Source organism: Lithobates pipiens, unplaced genomic scaffold (genome assembly GCF_037356315.1).
Source record: "Lithobates pipiens isolate NorthernLeopardFrog02 unplaced genomic scaffold, aLitPip1_a1.2 Scaffold_19, whole genome shotgun sequence".
Classification (NCBI taxonomy): Eukaryota; Metazoa; Chordata; class Amphibia; order Anura; family Ranidae; genus Lithobates; species Lithobates pipiens.
In genome coordinates this window covers 464,010,534-464,034,798 of record NW_027507764.1, presented here as the reverse complement: position 1 = coordinate 464,034,798, position 24,265 = coordinate 464,010,534, and the positions used below count along the sequence as shown (strand labels likewise).

Here is a 24,265-nt window from a genome sequence, read left to right as displayed (position 1 = left end):
GATATAGCATCTACAAACTATGGGATAGATTTCCAGAATTCTTATTTTATTCTTTTTTATTAGTAATGGCAGCAATCAGTGACTTATAGCGGGAAGGTGACATTGCGGCGGACAAATTTGACACTAAGTTGTTTTTTTGTTTGTTTTTTTTTACCCTTTTTTTAGGAATCATTTACACCACTACAGTGATCAGAGCGAAAAATATGCATTGTCGCTGTACTAATGACACTGGCAGGGAAGGGGTTAATATCAGGGGAGAGTCAATGGTTAAATATGTTCCTAGGGAGTGATTACTAACTCTATGGGGTATGCTTGTACTGTGAGAAGGCAGGGGGGGATCTGTGTTCCTGCTTAGAAACACAGGATCCCTACCTCCCCTTCTTCCAGAACAATGATCTGCCTTGTTTACGTAGGCAAACCGCCGTTCTGCTTCTCTCGGGACCTGCTGATTGGCTCCTGCTGTGTCCAGTTACAGCGGGAGCAGGTCACCCAGGGCCGGCGCCTAGGGTGCACTGCCACCCAGGGCACAGCCACGGCCACTAGGGCTGTTGTTGAAATGGTGGCAGAGCAGCTGAATCACAATGGTGCGCCCTGGGATCTTCCTGTCCTGCTCCTTCAGTCAAGGGCATCTCCCTCCTCCCCCCCTCGTTTGCATGGCAGCTCCCTCAGATCGCTCAGTAACTCCTCAGAAGGCTATCTGCAGGGGACGGAGTCCTGTTCCGTCAGCGTTAGGAGAGAGGATGAGTTCTGAAGGGCAGAGTGGTAGGACGTCGCCAAGGGGCGGGGTTGGACGGTCCTGAGTGAGGAAGAGGCGGACTGTATGGTCAGTAATGGAGGAGAGCGAAGTCAGTATCCAATGATGTGAGGAGCCGTCATGGGGTTCCGTACTCACCACACTGCTCGTCATCTGCCTGGCGGTGAGTCGCCTATGCACACACTTTGACTGCCTTGTGTGTATGTGAGAGGAGCTACTGCCAGGGGGATAACGACCTCCCTTCACTGCTGTCTGCATACTGACGGTGCCCACCCCCACCCCCCATCTGTGTACTGCACACCCCACCCTCCACCTCTATACTGCACACCCCCACCCCCCATGTCTATACTGCACACCCCCACCTGTATGCTGCACACCCCCACCCCCCCACCTCTATACTGTATACTGCACACCCCCACCTGTATATTGCACACACCCCAGTATACTGCACACCCCTACCTGTATACTCTACACCCCAGTATACTGCATACCCCCACCCTCCACCTCTATACTGCACACCCACTCCCACCTCTATACTGCACCCCCCCACCTGTATACTGCACACCCCCACCCTCCACCTGTATACTGCACACCCCCACCTGTATACTCGACACCCCTGTATACTGCACACCCCCACCTGTATACTCTACACCCCTGTATACTGCACACCCCCACCTGTATACTCTATATTGGGGGTATTACACTGAGGTGATTACATTTGTGGGGAATTACAAAAAATCTCCACCTCCACCTTATACATGGGCAGGGCAAAGGGGATGGAGTTGGGGTGGAGCCAAGGGGGCAGCAAAATTTAGGTGTCGAAAATCCTTGCACCAGCCCTGCTGGCAACGCATGCGTGTGCCCCAGACCTGGAAGTGCAGAAGTACGTATATTCTACACAGTAGAGCCGCCTTGCCGCCGTATGCATGTTGTATGGTCGGCAAGCGGTTAATAACTTGTTGCGGGCTGCAGTGAAATGAAATGGTTCTGAATTAAACAATCTTTCATTTTAAATAACATTTATGAAGATTTTTAAACCAATCAAGATGGCAATTTTCTGTGGGACCTGACTGGATGTTTACCTACTGTTTAATCGCAAAAAAAGATAATAAACAGTTTGGGCCCAAATGGACCGATCATCTGAGAGGGGCTGAAGGCTGTTTTCACCCTGATGCACTGTGGTTTACCCGCACGGTGGGTGTATCACTCTGCCTGGGACAGGAGCCGGCGCCATAGAGCAAAAGCATTGCCTTATGCAGCTCTGCAGCCGCTCACTTCCTCTACCGCCAGCTTCATCCACAACACTGATGCTCGGAGATGACGGGTTGTCAACCTGTCATCTGGGCTTGCTGACCATCCCTGAGCAGAAGGCCAGTGATTGGGCACCCTGTTCTAGATCGTGCACGTTACATTATGGCTGAATGAAAAAAACGGATACCTCCATCCATGCAAGTTCTCACCCTGCTGGAACGTTGTATTCTGACAGTTGCGGCTGCAGCATTCTCTTGACGGAAGTTGCTCAAATGATTGACTTCGGTGGAGCAGGGATGGCCACACTGATTGAAATTTGGCCCATCCCTGCTGAACCAACTGAATTTTGATCCATCTATGGCTTCTATAGTTCCTACTTTGACCATCAACCTCCTTGGGGCTTACATGTACTGTATACATGCTTATTGAATAAGACAATGCAAAGAGCAATAGTGATATGAAAAATCCAGTGATCCCATAGCAATCAGAAATCATCACTGATCTAAGCAGAAATCTTGTTTGATGTTACTGGTTATAGCATTAGGTCTATCACAATTGTTTTATTTTTTAAGATTGCAGCCATGTTGTATGACCTTCTTCATGCTTTGTGCCTATTTCTGTTTCAGCAGACTGGAAGTTTAAGTTGTTGGTCTGACACTTTCCTTAGTGATGATACCTTTTCCAATACACTAAACAGTCTAGAGGAACAGACGTTCTACAGTATGGAAGAGAAAAGAAGCCTGTCTAGTGAACTGATCTCCCCAAATAAAGTGGTTCTCTTGGAACCTAATCCTGTGCTGGGAACGCTGGATGTCATCCCAGAGTTTTCTGAAACAATAGAGCTAATTGAACCAGTGAGTATTTATTTAGATTAAATTAAGTATTAAGGGCATTGCTTTTTTTAATCTGAAATAACATAAATTGCATTGATGTTGATTCAACTTTGAGGTGGTATAATGCTATTGCTTGTTGTGTGTTTTTTTTTTTTTTTTTCTCTCCTCCACCTTATAACACAATAGTGAAGTACGGTACTATCCTGGAAGTCTGTTTTAATGTTGTGAAAATGTAGGGTAGGCCAAAATTTTGATTTATTCCGAGCTCAGAGGCATGATGTCCTATTTTCAGATTGATGGCGGTTGTATGGGCGAAAAGGGTGGCTTCATGGGGGGGATCTGCTTGTCCTAGCCTGCCAGTCACAGCCACCATCACTATTGGCCAACGCTGAGCATGTGGCCCCCAAAGAGGTGATTGAGAGTACACACTGAAATGTACTGACACTGTATAAAACGTTTTTGTGCCAGTTAAATGTGTGTATTAGGACAATTTTGTGCATGTCATTGCCTTCATTTTTCAAACTTCAGGTAAACAGAATATTTGTGATACTAGCCTCTGAACACTGAAATAATAACTCCTGACCCCTGAACTCTGCATTACTTCTGACCTCCCACACTACAAACCATATACTGTGAAGTAACGCATTCAATTGGCTGTGCCTAAGACCCCTTTCACACTGGGGCGTTTTTTCAGGCGCTTTAGCTTTAAAAAAAAAGCGCCTGTAAAGCGCTAGAAAGAAGCCTCATCTGCAATCCCAATGTGAAAGCCCAAGTGCCTTAAGAGCCCTTTCACACTGCCAGCACCCGAAAAACGCTCGTAAAGCACCGCTTAAACTAGCGTCGCTTTACCAGCATTTTTCGAGCGCTAGTGGGGCGATTTTAACCCCTACTAGTGGCCAAATAAAGGGTTAAAAGCGGCCACAAAGCGCCGCTGCCAAAAGCGATCTGCAGGCATTTTGCAGGCGCTTCCCATTGATTTCAATGGGAAGGGGCGCTTTAGGAGCGGTGTATTCACTGCTCAAAAAATGCACTGCAAAGAAGCTGCTTGCAGGACTTTTTTGACGCCCTGCCAGCGCAGCGCCTCAGTGTGAAAACACTCGGGCTTTCATATTGGGATTGAAGTTGCAGCTTCTTTCAGGCGCTTTACAGGTGCTTTTTTTAAGCTAAAGCACCTGAAAAACTCCCCAGTGTGAAAGGGGTCTCAGTATAAAAGCACTTGGGCTTTCACATTGGGATTGCAGATGAGGCTTCTTTCAAGCGCTTTACAGGTGCTTTTTTTTTTTTAACGCTTTTTTTTCCCCCGTAGTCTGCATAAGTTGTTTTCTCTACAGATTTTAGCATGCTGGGAAACTGATGCGGCAGTTATGTAGTCCAGGCGGCAATGAAGAATCGCCAAATCCTTCAAGAGATATTACGTTTCTAAGGTTTAGGATTTTCATTCCTTAATTAATTTTGGACACCTAAATGTCACATTTGAACGCATAATATTCACTTAGGCACATTCTGGATGGCTGAAACTTTTTCAGTTTTCAGTGGGTTAAAACCTGATTTGTATTCAAATATACAAGACCTTCTTTTTTATGATTATATATTTTTTTTTTTTCTTTATAAATAAAAACTTAGGTTGAATGTTTTTATTCATCTATTTTCAAGTTTTGAAAAGTCACAACATAAAGTGATACATGGAATAGAAAAAGGGGTAACAAATATCAGAGTGGCATCTCAAATGCCATGTATAACATATGTCAATTCAACATCTGGTGATAAAATAAGATTTAGATGTCGCTTACCACCACTTGCATTTCTGTTCTTTTTTACAAAAAAAAGTGTCTGTTTTAATTTTTATTTTTTAAATTGTAATCCAGAAGTGGAAATTGTGAAAGGCAAAGTCTGACATTTGAGCCTCCTTGCATTACACGTTGTAGTGGCCAGCCGTACAAATATATTTACTTAAATGATTTTCATTAAATCTTGCAAACACATCTGAGCTCTAACCTTAATTTTTATCCAAACAGGATCCTAATCCATGGACTCTAATTGGCAACATTGATGCATCCATTGACGTTTCTTCTGTCAAACTTACTCCAGTAAAAATGATTCAAGAGTCCTCGCAGGATAGTAGCTCTGAACTTATCGATGTGGTGACTGTTGGTGAAGACAGTAAAGTGTTATCAGATTTTGTTGAAAACAAAATAGTTAACACGTCTACATCAATTTTGACGGAAGGTCAACAGAGGATACCGCTTGCTACCAAAGGGAATAATGTTTACGATGCCAACAATACCATGCTGAAAAAGACTCCAGTAAAATCCATCCCATTTTCCCCATCGCAGGTTGGTACACTCATTGCTGTTGAATGCTTCCAATGGTTTTTTTGCTTGTTCATCAGATTTTGGCTTCTCCTGGTCCAGCTTTACCATTTTAGATGTTTATGAAAATTGTTACTATTAAAATTAGTTTTATTTTTTTTACCTAAAGTAGCAAATTTAGGAATTTCAGTAGCAAAATAAGCTCTTGAACTGTAAACGCAAGAAGGGATGAAAGTTTGTTGTTCTATCGTACCAACTTACCGCAGAACTAAACTCTCAATCAATAAGTATTTTTGATACTTATGCTGCTATCATTGGTGAATAGATAGAAAGGTGTATATTTTTATATTTACATATTTATTTATTTTTTTTTACACATTTCTACAGTTGGTTTCTGGTCTAGGCCAAGGTGATGTCATACATCACAGGGGTCTTCATTGGCAATTTTTTCCTTCTTCCATGTGGTATAGGGGAGGAAGGGCTTTCTCAGCTAAGCACACCCTTCTGCCTGCTTGCATAATCTGAGGGCAGATGGATTCCAGGAAGTAAACCCAAGATGGCCATGGCTAGAATTGCTATTGGGAGTCTTTTTGAAAGTGATTTCAAATAAAGAACAGAACCCTAGGTGGATGGGTGGGTTTGCATTGAATAATAAAATAGAATTAAATAGCATTTTCAGATTGTGGTGCTCAGATAGTTTTGAGTTCCTCTTCAACTGCTAGAGAAAGTCAACCACATGCTGTGACTATAGTTTTTGTTTTCTAGTTCCCAAATTAAAAAGCAAATGGAATCCACAAATCACAACTTTTGTTGGTTATGGTGTACAGTCTTTTACCACAAAGTACTGCAGAATATTGGTTTATGCTGGCGTCTAGCAGTCCTTTTTTCATGTGGTCTGAGACATTGCAAACAAAGATCTATTTGTTTTCTATCACTCTTGCAACTAAGAGCTAAAATTACCGATCACTGTATGTAGAGTGTGGCTGGGATTCTTCTATATTTGGTAACAAGACATTGAACACTTCTCTATACCTGGGTGAGCTGTTGTGCCCTGCAGCTGCAGTGATTTCTTCTGTTTTTGTTTTCCCATGCTAATGCAGATCTAAAGGTATTAATACTCACCTTTCCAAAGCTCCTGCACTGACATTTTCTCTCCCGTATGCCAGTCTTTGGATATTTTCATTGTCTCGGGGGAATGACGTCACTCTTGCGCAAAGCTAGTCATTCCAACATACAGGTATTGGGCCGGCTAATGTATACTGAGCCGCAAATGCGAAGTTCATTTTACACTGTAGAGATCGCTGTGAGCATGCTGGTAAGTGTAGTTTTCTGCATCTGCAATAAAAAGCCTGCCTTCTCACAGTATGTAATAGCGGAACTTAAGTTCCGTATTTTAAAGGGCCCATAGTATTCCCCTGGTCTGCTAGCTAAGACATTTGCTTGATTGCATGTGTGTTTATGGTAAAGAAATCATACTATGAGTTCCAATGGGACAGGGTTGATATGAATAATTTTAGAATGTTTTATATTGAATATTATAATAAAATGAACATATAATAGTAATGTCAGTAGTTAATCCTATTGTATTTTCCTTTTTTTTCTTGTACTGAAATGATGTTATGCATAAATGAGAAGTAGCAAACACATGACTGAAATGTATTTATTTCTAGTTCTTCAATGCCAGTTCGGGTAATGTACAGGAGCCATTTAATCTTGAACATCCTGCCTTTACTTCTACTCCAATTTGTGGCCAGAAGTATCTTACAACTCCTCTGAGGAAACGGATGACCTCTGTAGAGGACAAAGAAAATGTTGGGTAGGTAATCGCATGCTTCATCTTCACAGCCTTTAATTGGTTTCCAGAGTGAGGCAGAACCCATAAAAGGTTCAAGTTATTATTAGGAAGCCCTATTGTTCCTAGAACCCACTCTTTGATTACATTAATGTAACCCGGTGATCCCATGCAAGGTTCAGGAGCATGTTACACATTGCACCCTAAATATGTGTAACAAGTTTCAAACGTGAACTTATCCTTATGGGTTGCTTTCTAAATCTTATCCTTTGCCCCTAAAAATCAGCACATACATTTTGGGGATCTCACACTTTTGGCACCATTATCTCCCCTTCCTGTGCGGAGATCTAAATGCACTTGGACTTTGGTGCTGAAAACCACTGAACGATTGGTAGAATCGAAAAGATAAAAGCTTTGATGCCAATTATTAAAGCAGCTGTATAACTTTATTTGCCTGTAGTTCTGAGAGGAGGAGAGCCCAGCCACAAGACCTGCCAAAGTCGTATGATCACGCTCCTTTTCCTATCATGAAGCGTTCCCTGCAGTGTTTTAACAGAGAAGACTCTAAAATAAACTTCAAGACCCATACCGCACGCAGGCTGCATTTTTATGAATGACACGTCTAGCACCACCCACTCCCCAGAGAGCCGCTTGGTAACTTGGGTTCTCTTCTGCACCTCAACTCCAAAAACAACCTCAGCCCCTCTGACACACCTGGTTGAATATGTTACTGCAAGCACTTATAAGTAAAGATACCTTTTAACGTGGCTAAAAATTAGTATCAGGAAATAGACACAAAATTGTTTAGTGGAAAATTAACTCAATCTATTGACATGGGTTTGAGTAGCATACAGTAAATACAGGCAGTCTGTTAGACCATACAATCGCTATGTCCGAGTAACTTGGAATATAGTTTTGTAACACTAGACTGGAATAAACTCCTAAATTAGACAAGTCCGCTATAAGCAGTGCATATAAACATTAACTGCAGTGTGGCTAAGAATACTGTAACTGGTTTGATGTGCACGCTAAGAGAATGGCCAGGATATGGTGCAATGGTCAGCTCATGGCATTGCTGTTGTTATTTAGTTCCATAACCCCCACTTTCCCAAATAAAGGAAGCCCGATGATCCTACGCTATGCTTTTTCATGCAGCTTATATATGTAATAATCTGTCTTGACACTAATCACACTGAGCAGTTCCATATTGTATTGCCATTTTTCAGGAATTTTTTGTTTTTATATGTATATATTGATTACAGATTTCGAACCCCAACTATACGGAGGTCTCTGCTGAGTACAACCCCCAGAACACCAACACCCTTTAAAAATGCTCTTGCTGCCCAGGAGAAAAAGTATGGTCCTATAAAAGTTACGGTATGTGTTTTTTCTTTTTGGTACAATTTTTTTTACCAGTGGTTGTGTATTGTGTTCTTTCTTATGCAATGGACCAATAATCCTGAAGGAATAAAAATCATGATTAAAAAAAATTATCATGGAAAGGAATTTTTTATTTTTTTTTCTTTACTTCTTGAAAAGGTATTTAATAGACCAGTAAAGTAATTATGGCATTTCTGTGTTAAAGTCCATGTCAACGCTATGTGTGTGTGTGTGTGTGTGTGTGTGTGTGTGTGTGTGTACGTATATGTATGTATGTATGTGTGTATATATATATATATATGTATGTATATGTGTGTGTGTGTATGTATGTGTGTGTGTGTATATATATATATATAATATATTGTACAGTGCTTTGCAGAAGTATTCACCCCCTTGGCTTTTTACATATTTTGTTACATTACAGCCTTTAGTTCAATGTGTGTGTGTTTTTTTTTTTTTATCTGAATTGTATGTTATAGAGTTGGTGAAGTAAAATTTGAAAAATATATACATAAAATCTATTTTTCAGAAATAAAAAATAATAATTGGCATGTGCGTATGTATTCACCCCCTTTTGTTAAGAAACCCATAAAAAGCTCTGGTGCACCCAATTACCTTCAGAAGTCGCATAATTAGTGAAATGATGTCCACCTGTGTGCAATCTAAGTATCACATGATCTGTCTTTACATATACACACCTTTTTGAAAGGCTCCAGAGGCTGCAACACCTAAACAAGAGGCACCACTAACCAAACACTGCCATGAAGACCAACAAACTCTCCAAACAAGTAAGGGACAATGTTGTTAAGTACAAGTCAGGGTTAGGTTATAAAAAAAAAAAAAAAAATCCAAATCTTTGATGATCCCTAGGAGCACCATCAATTCTATCATAACAAAATGGAAAGAACATGGCACAACAGCAAACCTGCCAAGAGACGGTCGCACACCAAAGCTCACGAACCGGGCAAGGAGGGCATTAATCAGAGAGGCAGCACAGAGACCTAAGGTAACCCTGGAGGAGCTGCAGAGTTCCACAGCAAAGACTGGAGTATCTGTACATAGGACAACAATAAGCCATACGCTCCATAGAGTTGGGTTTTATGGCAGAGTGGCCAGAAGAAAGCCATTACTTTTAGCAAAAAACAAAATGGTATGTTTTTAAGTTTGTGAAAAGGCATGTGGGAGACTCCCAAAATGTATGGAGGAAGGTGTTCTGGTTTGATGAGACTAAAATTGAACTTTTTGGCCATCAAAGAAAATGCTATATCTGGCGCAGTCCCAACACATCACATCACCCAAAGAACACCCTCCCCACATTGAAACATGGTGGTGGCAGCATCATGCTGTGGGGATGTTTTTCAGCAGTCGGGACTGGGAAACTGGTCAGAGTTGAAGGAAAGATGGATGGTGCTAAATACAGGGATATTCTTGAGCAAAACCTGTACCACTCTGTGTGATTAGAGGCTAGGATGGAGATTCATCTTCCAGCAGGACAATGACCCCAAACACACTGCTAAAGCGACACTTGGTTTAAGGGGAAACATGTAAATGTGTTGGAATGGCCTAGTCAAAGGCCAGACCTCAATCCAATAGAAAATCTGTGGTCAGACTTCGATTGCTGTTAACAAGCACAAACCATCCAACTTGAAGAAGCTGGAGCAGTTTTGCAAGGAGGAATGGGCAAAAATCCCAGTGGTAAGATGTGGCAAGCTCATAGAGACTTATCCAAAGTGAATTGGAGCTGTGATAGCTGCAAAAGGGGGCTCTACAATGTGAATAGTTATGCAAATTGACTTTTTCTGTTATTTTGTCCTATTTGCGTGAAGGTTTTTGGGTTTTTTTGTTTTGTTTTTTTATTGTGAGGCAAAGTTGTGGGCATGTTCTGTGAATTAAATGCTGCAAATCCTCATGTTAATTCCAGGTTGTGAGGGAACAAAATGTGAAAAATGCCAAGGGAGGTGAATACTTTTGCAAGGCACTATATGTAACTGTGTGTTTGTGTGTGTATATATGTGTGTGTGTGTGTGTATATGTATATGTATATGTATGTATATGTATATGTATATATATATATATATATATATATATATATATATATATATATATATATATAAATTGTACTCCATGTTTTGCCACTGTAGTGAAGAAACCAATTTGTACAGAAAAATGTGTAAAATTTACAAATTGGTTTCTTTACATTCAAACAAATGTTGCTCTTTTGACACCCAAGAACCTGCCCACACACTGTGTGTAGGAAAAGGGAAAATGACTCTTAGTAACTCTGGGGACGTACCAATATCCATAAGCGCTGAGCTCCCAGCTGCTTCCCCTGCAAGAATGTTACAAGCCTGGTAATGTCACAGGGAGTCATTTTAAAGCCGTTTCTCTTTTCAGCAGGGGTGAAAAACTAAATTTCCTCATGGGCCACGTTAACATTATGGTTGCCCTCAAAGTTTCAAGCTGTTTTATAAGATTAGATGTCCAGAGCACCCCTCCCCTTTACATCGGCTGTCAAGAGCCCCACATCTCCCTTACATTGCAGTGTAGCCTCTGGTGGAGTTATGTCCTGCACTCTGCTGCTAACCGCTGAGAAAAGATGGGGTTGGGTGGGCAGAGGGGGGGGTTCCACAGCTGCAGGAGAGGTGCGAGGGCCACATCGAATGGCCCACTGGCTCATGTTTGACAAGTGCTCTACAGGATATAAGGTAAATAAAATGATGCAGCAGCATGCTCTTGAGAGTGAGGGGTAGGTTAAGGAGTAAATGCCTAGACATATACTTAACCATATCTTGATCTGATTTTACAAATTAATTTGCAAACTTTTAACTTTGGGGATCAGTCCAACCAGTCTAGCTGGATCTGCTTTGTTGATTTGTTGTGATCGTTTAATACTGTACGTTGTTCAGTGTTTGAATATGCCATTATAAATTATTTTGCATAATTAAATCTGTGTTTTTGTACTTTTCAGTCACAGCCTTTTGCCTATCTTGAAGAAGATATTCGAGAAGTCATCAAGCAAGAGACTGGAACAGATTTCTTCATTAAAGATGAAGATGACCTCAATTGTAAAGTGGAAAGAGGGGTAAAATAGAACCACCTTCGTGGTGTTTTTTTTTTTTTTTTTTTTAATATATATATATATATACTAAACCATAGTTTTTGAGGTAGGCAGTGGATGCTGGTTGGCCAAAAACCAACTACCTTCTTATATCTCTGACTCCAGCTGGAGTCCTTGATTCTGCCTGCATTTTCTTTACTGTAACAGTAAAGAAAAGTAATCAGCACTGTAAAGACAACTACAGAGACCTCAATTGTGGGGTCCAAGAGACATAAGCTGGTAGGCTGTTCATTTTGCAGCATCAAATATTAAAAATCCCATATTAACAACAATATTACTTTGCTTTTTCCAGAATATTTCTGCTTTTAAAAAAGTCAGAAAGTCTTTAATTCTCGATTGGGAGAAAGAGGGTGTTGGGCGCTTATCAGAAGTTGGAGTTTCTAATACAAAGGTACTTTTTTATGTGTAGGATCTAGTGGTGTTTAAAATAATTGTTTGTACATCGCATCCGTAGCAAGTATATCTGTGACATATTACACAATACAAATGTTTTGCTGCCATTGCATGACTGTCTGCTTGTGGGTGGAGTGGTATAATTATTATTAATGAATCCTGCTAGATAAGCTCTACTGTTGACCCTTTCCATGACCAGAGGTTATTGAAGTCTGCATTGCCAGGCAATATTTAACATTGTTAGCATGTGTCAGGCAACTTAATACCTATCTATAAAATGTATTAATTTTTTAATACTGTAATTGTATATGATTGCAGTATTAAACAGAAACATACTGATATCTTCAGGATTCATTTGTGTCTGCAGGCTGAAGATGTATGCATGTGATCACCATGCCATAGCTGTCATAGCGACCACATGTTTTGGAATCATTTTCAGTGATGGTTCACAATTAATTTCAAGTAACTATTAAGCTATTCATAAAGTGAAATGAGCTTTAGAAAATTGTTTTCTTTCCTCCTGCTAGTAAATTTGCCATACAAGTTACAGTACGATTTGTCCATTCTTCTCAGCTGTATGTACACTTAAATAATGGCTGGCCTGCCTAAACCTATTCAGTTTGTATCCAGCAAACACTGCACTGTGCACTGTATAAATGTCTTTAATAACAATTGGTAACAGGAAATCTCCATGATGCGACAAAAAAAAAACAAAATATAAAACTGAACAAAGGTTTTCTTCATTCCATACTGTATCAATCTAAAATAAAATGTGGGCTTTACATACATAGTGGCTTTTATAGTGATCCTATAACTTTGCTGGAGTTGAAGTTGAAATTGAAATTCCTCCACTTTGCTATCTTGAAGACCAAATAAATTTGAATATATGGATGTAAAGATTTTATTTTAAGAGAGAATAATAATTTTCTTAAAAATCATGCAATGCTAATTTTAGAGACATTGACTTGTATTTGTACATCTAAAGTTTATGTAAATGCTAACAATGAGCGTATGTTATTGCTGCCTTTTGGTCTGTTAGTTATATGATTTTGAAAGTGTGGTTATATCTGTTCTAATGATACAAAAAAAACACAGCTCTTGCTGGAAATATTGTGAATGTATAACTTCCTGTGCTGTCTCTGGTTCACTCTTCTTGGTTACTATTACCAGTTCATCACTGTGGACTACAGGACACTTTTTTTTTTTTTTTCTGGCATGGAAGGCCATTTGTTTCTATTGTCCATTGATTTTACTGCCGCCTATAGGAGAAATGGACACAAGGAAAATAAAAATTACCAGCCCCCTTGAATTTATAATCCCGCTCAACACACCATCTGTTTCGCCAAGTGTCCTTGGGAGAATAAATGTATTTCCTATATTTGATCTTAGGTAATTGTAATTGTTCATTGCAAACCAAGGGCTGTGAATCGATCTACAGTTGCATATAGACCTACCTCTACCAGTTCCATCAGATGATTTGGGGGGGTGTTGTCTGATAACTGATGGCTTGTGCATAGGTTTGGGAAGCTTGCATAACCTGCTTCTTGCATGCCGGCTTTGACAGCCTGACTGTTGAAACCCAGGTTCTGGGAAACAGTGCCATTTTGGCAAAAAGTAAGCATTAAACACAGAGGGTCATCTGGTGTATCTGATTATGGGACGTCAGCCAGTGACGTCCCATAATCAATCAGATACACCAGATGACCCTCTGTGTTTAATGCTTACTTTTTGCCTACTAAATGTGAGTGCAAAATTTTATGTTTTTACACTGAAAATAAAACCTTTTGAAAAATCTGCACCCAGAGGCGCCCCTCTCTCTCTTTTTTCTCTTATCTGTGGCAAAATTAAAGGGACGTACAGGTACGCCCATTTGCCTGCCCATGCCATTCTGCCGACGTACATCGGCGTGCAATAAAAGTGGTTAAAGCCTAACTGAAAGTTTAATCGGCTGTATATTCCAGCATAAAAACAATGGTGTGTGTAAGATTTTAAAGTGCATTTTCTTTAGAAAGCAGCCACAGCTGCAAATCTAATTTGACCTTTAAACAAGTGATATGGGCTATTTTCTATTTTTTATTTTTTATTCATAAACTTGTTCAGTACTGTTAGAGGCTTGAGAACCCTACAAACTATTTTCCCCAAAAGTTAAGGTTGTTGCTTAACTAAAATAACATTGGATTGTATTATGTAATTAGTGTTGGTGCACACAGCATCGAGTGGGGAATCTTCTTTTAATGTGGCTTATTTTGAAAAACTAGGGAAATCCCCTTGCATGCATAACTCTCCTCTGGTTGAATATCTCCCTTAATTTCCTATACACCTTTTACTACTAGTTCTGGTATTTTGCACTAATGTCTTATTCATTTTCTCTGCAGGCAATTGGTGAATGGGAAGCAGTTGTGTTTGGAAAGACTGAAGACCAGTTAATTATGACCGAGCAGGCAAGGCGATATCTTGATAACTACAAGTCATCCAGCAGCTCTTTACCAAGGCCTCTGATATTATGAATGTGGGATCTGTGTGCAATCTAACCACGGCACGGAATGCGCTTCTTAGCTTTGAAGAGACTAAAGCAACCTTTAATCCCAACCAGGGAGTCTTGATAACAAAGCATCTAGTTTATACAAGGGAATGACATTGAAGGCCTCAACTCCTTCTTCCTTTTTTCTTTTTTTTTTTTTTTTATCTGTATAGTAGTTGACCTTATTCTGTTAAATAAGGTGTAAGCTTTGTTGAAATGGGTTTCAAGGCAAATGTATTTTTGTTATAAAATAAAGTAGCCAGTAGCACAGTAAGAGCTTACTGCAAAGGGTTCTGCATAACACCTGGTTATACAAATTTTATATTTTTATATCCATTGTTATTCAATGGTTTTGAATGGATTGGAATATGGTTACTATAAAATGTAAAAGTCTGTTATCTCTACTCCACCTTTAACATACACCCAAGCCGACTGAAAGTTCTGTGCCAAAGGCATTTGCCTCTGCAGAGCACTGTCCATGAGGAAATGGTTTTCAGTTCTGTGGTACCAAAAGCAGTCCTAATCTGATAGCTGCAGTACCCTATAGTACCTATCAAAGTCCCCTTTAGCTGTCTGGGACAGGAAGGTTTGTGACATGAAAGCTGGTTGCTATGGGTTACTGATCTTTGCATATTATAGTTTGTTTTACCCTGTCTTATTGGCTAGTTCAGGGAGCAGAGATATGCTTCACAATTGACCAGCAATGGACTTTCAACCTGGCCCATCATAGAAGGTCGAGTATTGGCAAGAAGTAACATTCACGTTTTGGTCCATCAACCCCAACGTTGCCTAATGTGTTTGTGTGGAGCTATCGGTCAAATATAGTTTGTCGTTTTTTTTATGGTTTAAACTATTATGAGACTATTTTTATTAATGTAATGGAAATTTTTTTTTTTTTAAAAGCATAGAAGGTAGTATTCAGATTTAGCACATTTTTATTTTGAAATCCCCTGTAGAACATAGTTGCTGCATTACTGTAAAAAAAGCTAGTTACTTCTGGATTTTCAGAATAGCCGTGTGTAGAAGACGTTGGTGTTTGTAGTTTCCAAAAAAAATCTGTTTATACTGTAGATGTTTGACTGAACAGGAAGTTGCACTACTAGGATTTGGTATCCTGCAATGTAACACATGAATGAGCTACAGTGTTATATATTTATATACAAAAGGTACTTCATGCATAGAGAAGCAAATGCAGAAAGAAGATTTTGTTTTTCCTAGTTAGAATTTATCAGTATTTTCATTCTCAAGCTGAGAATTGTACTGTGTGAATGTAATGTACAGGGAGCAGGAACAAGGTGACTTTGTTCCTGGGGGATCTTTTAATTTATTTTAGACTTATAAGTAGATGTTTGTGTTTTTAAATGCATTTGTAGATTTTATAGAGGCCAAATAGATTTCTTGCTGTTTTAGCATATGGGTGTTTCCTTTTAACCACTTCAGCCCCAGAAAATTTTGGCTGCTCCAATAACCAAGTCATTTTTTGCGATACGGCACTGCGTCGCTTTAACTGACAATTGTGCGAAGCTGTACCCAAACAAAATTTTTTTTGGAAGTGCAGTTGCTGTAGATCTGAGGGTAACATGCAAGGAAAATAAAAAACAGCATTTTTGCTTGCATGTGATTGGATGATAAAATCAGCAGAGCTTCCCCTCATTTCAGATCTTCCCCTCAGATCTAAAGCAACTAGTAATGGCAGCGATCTGCAATTTTTATAGGGACTGCAATATTGCGGCAGACAGATGGGACACTTTTGACAAATTTATGGGACCATTGACAAATATACAGCAATCAGTGCTATAAAAATGTACTGATTACTGTATAAATGTCATTGGCAGGGAAGGGGCTAATGCTAGGGGGCGATCAACGGGTTAACTGTGTTCTCTAGGCATGTTCTAACTGTAGGGGGGTTGGGACTTTCTAGGAGGAGAGAGAGATATGTGTTTTATACTTAGTATGAACACACAATCTGTCTAAACTCCCCTGTATATACACATACACACACACACACACACACACACACACACACACACACACACACACACACACACACACACCCCGGTTCTCGCTCTGTCTAGAGCAATCCTGGGTGCCCGCATCAGCTCCGGGCACACGCTATGGGTGCGTGCCCCTAGTGACCAAAGGGAAAAGCGATGTATGGTAACGTTGATTTGCCCAGCTGAGCCAACCTGGCCCAGTAAATCCACGGCGGCTGGTCTGGAAGTGGTTAAATAGAATGCTGACATATGCATTGTTTATTACTATTTAAATCCCACAGAATCCAAAAATACAAGTCGCTTAAAAAAATGGTCTAATAACCTTGTACTGCATTAAAGGAAAAAAAATTAAACCAAAAACACGGATGTTGCCAATGGCAACCAGTTGAGTGTCAATGGTACTTTTTTGCCTACTATAGAAAAACAGCTGGAATCTGCATTGCTGCTGCTGGCAACGGCCACAGTAATGGATTAAAGAAACAGCTGTTTACCCATTCAGTGATGGCACCTCCTGATTGCTATAATGGTGTAAAGCTATAGGGAATCACGTGACCTACACAATGTAACAGTTCTTGGGTCTTTATGGCCAGTCACCATGCTGGAACATAGTCACTTGTGGGGTGGGGGTTAATGATGTGATGTCCTGGATTAACACTGACACCATAGTTGCTGAAGGCGGACTCTCGAGAGTACTTTTCTGGCAGGGAGGAAGGGGGTTGGTTACTATCAGGAGGCCCCTTAATGGGTAGATGGCAGTGTCTCTTTAATACCATGGGAAATAAACCTGAAACTGTATAGAGTATGTAAAAAATGGATAACTCATAACTGCACTCCTCAAGGGATCCCAGCACCACAAATGGCATTACTTTAGAATATTACCTTAGTCGGTAAATACACCTCTGCTTGTTGTTGCAAGCATTTGGGAAAATAGTCAAATTCCTTGAGATATTCATGAACCTTACTAATAATTTTTATGTGACAGCAACTTGTATTTTTGGCTTAGTGGTGGATGCAGCAGACTTATAGTCATTAATGTGTTTTTTGTTTTGTTTTTTTGTTTTGTTTTTTACCTTTTTATTAAGACATATTGCACATATTACATTTTGTTATGAATTGTGTAACTGTACAGATGCAGTCAGCAGTGTCTTTTATAAACTGCAATACTGCACCAACTTTTACACACGCCAGTAACAACACTGGTGTCTTGGTTCGAAATTTCAGATTGGAATGCGCAGTGTCAATCCAGTTCTGCTGAGCTATATAGTAGAAGAGATATGGTCTTCCTAAGCTTTGCACGTCCAAAAAAAAAAAAAAAATGGTGACAACAGTTGCTTCTCTTTGCCTATTTTTTTTTAGGTATTTGCACTTATTATTTATTTTTTTGTTTTGTCTTGAAAGAAAGATCTTTGCTTGTAATTTAGAGAATGTATTGTATGTAGCATAGAGGTTCGCTTGCCAGTTTATTTACAAATTAGTAAATAGAATACTGTACTGTAGTGTTTGGGGTTTTGTTTTTATTTATACATTTTTAAGTTCCTCTCCACTTCCAAGATTTGCTGCTATTCCAAATGGCAGAATCGGCTTGCTGCTATTGAGAGACGGAATAATAGAGCGTTGTATGCACTGTACAAGGATTGTAGCATGTTCCCAATACAAGAAGGGATCAGTCAGCACCTTACATAACGTTTCTTTACTGCGTTACCCAAATCACTAACTGGACATAATGTTAACTGCAAGTCTCATGTACTAAGCAGTCAATATCTTGGCTTAATATAACACTAGAAAATAGACCTGAAATTCTTATAAATGTTGCTTATTTTTATGTTCCATACACTGCTGGTATAAAATAAACATTCTATAAAGCACCAGGTGTCTCTTGTATTACTGTCTTGCAGCTATTCGTATACGTACAGCGGAATTGCAATATTTTATCTGTGCAGCATAATTAAAGGGTTAATTGTACAGTAAGGACCCACATTACCCAACTGTTTCTTGTCTTGAGTCTCCTTGCTACAGCTCCAATTTGCACCCACACATACAATAAGAGGGGCTCAGAGCTCCATCTGCAGAAGGAGCATCAATGCTAACATTGGGAGTTATTTACTAAAGGCAAATCCACTTTGCACTTGAAATTTCATTGAAAGTGCACTTAGAAGTCCAAGCGCGGTAGATCCAAGGGGGACATGCAAGGAAAATAAAAAAAACAGCATTTTAGCTTGCACATGATTGGATAATAAAATCAGCAGAGCTTCCCCTCATTTCAGATCTACCCCTCAGATTTACAGCGACTGTACTTCCAAGTGCAATTTCAAGTGGACTTTGCAATTGTAGTGCAAAGTGTATTTGCCTTTCGTAAATAACCCCCATAGCCTTCTACTACTACTATTATTATTATTATTATTATTATTATTATTATTATTATTATTAGAGCTGCACGATTCTGGCCAAAATGAGAATCACAATTTTTTTTTGCTTAGACTAAAAAGATTGCGATTCTCGCAGCGTAAAATCTTTCCCATTGTACAGAAAAAAATGGGATAACTTAACTGTTTTTTTATTTGTTTTTTTCATTAAAGTAATTTAAAAAAAAAAAAAAAATGCATTTGAAAGATCGCTACCCAAATACAGTGTGACCTAAAACATTGTAACAACCACCATTTTATTCTCTAGGGTGTCTACTAATATATATATATATATATATATATAACATATACGTGTGTGTGTGTGTGTGTGTGTGTGTGTGTGTATATATATATATATATATATATGTATGTATGTATATATGTTTGGGGGTTCTAAGTAACTTTCTAGCAAAAAAAAGAAAAAATTATTTTAACTTGAAACCAACAAATGTCAGAAAAAGGTTTAGTGTTTAAAGAGGAGGGCCGGTTTAAAAAAAAAAAAAAAATGTAAAAGTCAGCAGCTGCAAACACTATAGCTGCTGACTTTTAATAAGCACACTTACCTGTCCAGGGCGCCCGCGATGTCGGCCGCCCGAGGTTGACCCGTCCCTCGGTCTCGGGTACCGGCGCCACCATTTTGGCTAAGGGAAACAGGCAGTGGAGCCTTGCGGCTTCACTGCCTGTTTCCTACTGCGCATGCGCGAGTCACGCAGCGCTTTGTGAATGGGGTGCGCTGTGTTCTGGGACACACAGTTCCCAGAACACAGCGCGACCCATTACCCAGAAGACGCCACACGGAGGAGAGAAGATCTCGGCGGAGGAGGAAGAGGCAGATTGGGATGATGTGCCTAGCAACAGGCATTTCTGGTAAGTTAAAAAAAAAAATCTTTTTTTTTTTTTTTTTCTAATTTTTAATGTATTTTTTTTTCAGGGTGGTCCTCCACTTTAAGGGCCGGTTCACACAGCGGGCGATGCGAGGCGACACGACTCGCCTCGCCTCGCTCCCGCAAGTCGCCCCCGTTCTGTACAATGGAACCGTTCTGAGAGGAGCGACTCGAGTCGCTCCGACTCAGAAAAAAGGTTCCTGTACTACTTCTGGGCGACTTCGGGGGCGACTTGCATTGACTTCTATACAGAAGTCCTCTGCAAGTCGCCGCTGAGGTCCCCGCAGGTCGCGGCGAGGCAAGTCGGAGACGCCTCGCCGCGCCTGCAGTGTGAACCGGCCCTAAGTGGTTAAATTTTTTTCACTTGGTCTGTTCTGTTGACAAATTCAATGTTTATACTTAAATTCAACTGATAAAGAATGTTTTGATTCTTGGCAGACTGCCCAGTTTTTCTCCTTCCTTTCTTTTGAGGGCTGTGGCTTCTGAAGGGCAGAGAGAATTCTTTGCATAGAAAGAATTGTGAAAAATTTTAGTCAAGATTTCGATAACGATTCTTGACGATTAATTGTTAATTATTATTATTATGATACAGGATTTATAGTGAATTAAAAGCTTTGTGTCATTGGTTAGAAAGGGGCATATTTTTGAAATGTTGAGGTGGCAAGATTTGGACTGTGATTGGATGGAAAAGAGAGTTCAGAGTCCAGGACTACACCTAGGACCTTTGCATGTGGGTCGTGGGCTTACACCTCACATTAAATACTGCAGGTAGGTGGCCTTCGAGCTTTCAAGTGGCAAGATCTCTGCAACAAACAGGTATCAGAAGTTGGTCCACTGTGATTTTATAAAATGAACACTTTTAAAGATACAGTGCACTGTGGATTGATATTTCAAGGGTATCTTCAGCAAGATCAATGTAGGTACAGGTGACTGGTGTACAGCTTCCACCCTACTCTGTTAGGCCTCATACACACTGGCAGTGTTTCTACTTCCCAGATGTAAAAAGAAAAAAAACGTGCTTGCCTAATCACAAAAACGAAAGCAAGCTGCAAAACCCAAATGTTATACTACATTCAGCTAAAGACAGAAAAAAAGGTGGGTTGCGCTAAACAAATTATATAAATATTGGATCTGTGAAAATAAATACGTGAATATTACCACCAGTCCTATACGGAAATATGTGCAAAAAAAAACCAGTGAAGAAACCAATGTACTTCTATGAATATAGAAAGATCTCTCCTATATATTAGGGGAGATACAAAGATGAAAATTGGACAACTAATAATTGACCGGTCCAAAAATACACGTGGTACGGTCATATAACAGTGAAAAAGAAAAACCCAATTAAGAAAAGGTGCAAAGGAAACACTTTGATGCTCATAACATTAAAAAGTCCATATAGAAAATTCCAAGTTGAGGGATAGTGATAGTAGCTTCACAGTGAAGGAACGATGACAAACCATCCAAACTAGTGTGAACTGTAAACGTCTCCACCACGGTTAACACTGCCGCTTACCAGAAGCATATGGTTCTTTATTACAGAGAACCACAAAGCGTGGATGGCTGACTCTCCCCAGCCTGGGATATTCAGATAAATAGGATGGTGAAAAGACCTCTCACAGCTCCAACCAGTCCCTCACATCAGCGACCATAAAAGAGATATAAGGCTCGCAATAGTGTAAAACCAAACACTTTAATAAAATAAATAAAAAGCCAATTGCGCACTTAGCATCAATGGGAAAAATCGCATATAAAACTCGAGCCGGCCGGTCTCGAAAACAACGCCCGATACTTCTGGGACAAGCACAAGAAGCGGTCACGTCAGTGTGTCGCTCCTCCTCCCTACGCGTTTTGTCACTAACAGGACTTCGTCACGTGGTATTTTTTTAAATAGACCCCTTTAGCATGGGTCATAGCACTGACACTTACTTTAGCAGGTGAACATTGTGGCATTTGTGTCATACCTGTCTATGTAGGAATTTGCAGTCTTTCAGGCATGTTAATGTACCAGTATGTGAGCAGAAACCAGGATAACTGGCAGAAATACCCACATGCATGGAGAGAACATAGAGATTACATACAAAGAACTTGGAATACGCACAGTTGTACCTTCCTATTTCCCTTTGCTGTAACATTAAAGTCAGAGGCTTAACCACAACCTTCAGGGCTCCAGTGCAAGAAACAATCAAGGTCCGCCTGATCTCTTGTCACGGGATCCTTCCCACTGATCTCTGGGGCTAGTATTCCCATCGGAGGGCCCTTCATTATGGTCCCACAGTGGGACCCCTTCACATATTCTGCACCAGACTCGCAGAGTTTCCCTTTACATCTGATCCCACAGTCTGCAGAGCCCCCCTTACATCAGAGTCTGCAGAAATTCACTGTAAAGGGTGCTTTGGAAACCCTGATTTATGGAGGGGCTCTAATGTGAGGGGGGATGCTGTGGACTCTAGTGTAAAAGGGAACTCTGATGTAAGGGAGTCTCTGCTCACCAAAGCTCCCATTACATCTGTGTATTTAGAGGCAGGAGAGAAAAGGGAGGGGGGGCACCCTCAGTCACCATGGATGGTGAGCTCTCACCCCAGGAAGGAAGGAGGCTCATGCAGTCTGCAAATCCTTCACGATGTAGTTGCAGCTGCTGGGCTTTCCCGCCTTCTCATCCCCTTTCTGAGCACAGCTCTACTGGGGAAAAGATTGTTGGGGGGGATGTGGGCACACACAGGAGGAGAGGGGCAGGGTGAGCAGAGCTAACTCCAGGGGGAATGGTTTGTCGCTGCTGGGTTTGGACCAGGACCCAGTCTTCAATATGAATTTTCTCTTCTCCTTGGATTGAACCTCCTGGAATAGAACAGACTTCATTCATTTGTTTCTGTTTCAACAGGTTAGACATATATTCTGCTAGAGTATGTTCAGATTCTTCAGCTGGTGTTTCATTTTGGTAGTAAGGGTATTCTATATGGCCTTCCATGTATCATTTCTCAAACCTTCTTTTGTGGGTGTAATATGCGTACTAGTCACAGCTAATGGTAAGCAGTACATCCAATTTTTACCTGCTTCTTCCATAGCTTTTCTCAGCTTATCTTTTAGGATTGCATTGTGTCTCTCCACCAATCCAGCTGATTGGGGGTGGTAGGCGTAATATTTTTTTTACTTGGATACCCATCACTTCTGTGTAATGTATAGTTTTAGTTACAAAATGGGGTCCAGTATCACTGTAGATTTATTCAGGTATTCCAAATCTAGGAATTGTATCTTTTAGTAATGCTTTGGCCACAGTCTACGCATCTGAACTTACTGTCAGGAATACCTCCACCCATTTGGTCAGGGCATCTATGATTACCAAACAATATTTATTCCATTCCCATTTGTCTAACTCAATAAAATCCTTGCAAATGTGTTGGAATGGATATTGTGGTGTGGGGAACTTCCCTTTCCGTGGTTTTATGCCTCCCTGAGCATTTTGTCTTGCATATATAATGCATTGAAAATGTTTTTGAGTAGTTTGTGAAGCCATGGGCTGTACATACCTTATTTAACATCTCAGTCATCCCCCTGTTTAACACATCAGTTACTCCATGTGTCAATACTGCTGCATACCTAAATAGGGATTTTGACAATACCAGTTTTTTTCCTTCAGGTGATGTGTAAATGTTATCTATTATTGTGCAACCTTTTGTTTTCCAATATTGTTTCTCCCCAGGGGGTGCATTCTGCTGCATATCAGTAAGGACTGTATGATCTATCTCTATGATTTCCTGTTCAGTCATTATTTGATGTGTTTCTTGTGCCGCTATTTTGGCCACTTCATCGGCCATTTTATTTCCCTTTGAGATGGGGTCTATATGTTTTGTGTGTGCTTGACATTTACAGATTGCAAGCTCTTTTGGTAACTGTATTGCAGTCCGTGTGTGAAATTGGCTTACCACTGGAGGTGACCATCCCCCCGTTTTCCATTGTTGTGCAAAAACACGTACTGTTGAAAAGGCATATTGACTGTCAGTGTATATGGTTAGAGATTTTCCCTTTTGATATTATGCATGCTCTTGTCAGTGCTACAAGTTCTGCTACTGAATAATGAATAATGTTTTGGCCTAGCTTCCAAGATTTCATCCTATGTCACTACTGCATATCCAGTTGCATTTGTGCCATCTGGATTTTTCTTACTGGAACCATCAACAAAAAGTGTCGTGTGGTGATATAGCACTATAGATGCTGGGGCCTTAACTGCTTCGGCTGCAGCTACCACTGCCTGCACACAGGGTGGAAGTGCTCTAGTTACACGGTCTAATTTTGTAGAATAGTAAGCAATCGGCCTCTGGCGCCCGCCATGTGACTGTGTGTAAGTAATGTCATGTGAGACTCCCTGTTTGTTTGGTAAGGCTAACACTGATGAACTAGAAAGGACTTGTTTTAGGTCGGTAAAGGCTGTCTGTTTCCTCACTCCATTTTATAGCATCCTGGCAGGCCATAGGGCTCCCATGTATTGCCTGAACCAACGGGACCATCAGCATAGAATACCCGGGAATCCAGGCTCTACAAAAACTTGTCATACCCAGGAAGGACATCATTTGTTTGGTTTCGGTACCTGGAGGAGGGCTCGAATTCTCTCCTCATCCAGGTGCCGACCTTCTTTT

The 24,265-nt window shown here is 40.4% G+C and overlaps 1 protein-coding gene across 6 annotated transcripts in view; it reads left to right on the top strand.

The window, feature by feature from the left end:
* MYBL1 (MYB proto-oncogene like 1) overlaps positions 1-18,210 on the top strand; it is a 58,235-nt gene extending 40,025 nt beyond the window's left edge. For 3 of the 6 annotated variants that reach the window (XM_077492815.1, XM_077492814.1, XM_077492818.1), the window contains 7 exons: positions 2,632-2,859; positions 4,854-5,171; positions 6,818-6,963; positions 8,202-8,316; positions 11,288-11,401; positions 11,730-11,828; positions 14,206-18,210. In XM_077492815.1, the coding sequence (XP_077348941.1) occupies positions 2,632-2,859; positions 4,854-5,171; positions 6,818-6,963; positions 8,202-8,316; positions 11,288-11,401; positions 11,730-11,828; positions 14,206-14,337 (1,152 nt within the window). In that variant the 3' untranslated portion in view covers positions 14,338-18,210. The remainder of the gene's footprint in view (positions 1-2,631; positions 2,860-4,853; positions 5,172-6,817; positions 6,964-8,201; positions 8,317-11,287; positions 11,402-11,729; positions 11,829-14,205) is intronic. The other 3 variants (XM_077492816.1, XM_077492817.1, XM_077492819.1) reach the window with 1 other exon arrangement.
* The last annotated feature ends 6,055 nt before the right edge of the window (positions 18,211-24,265 follow it).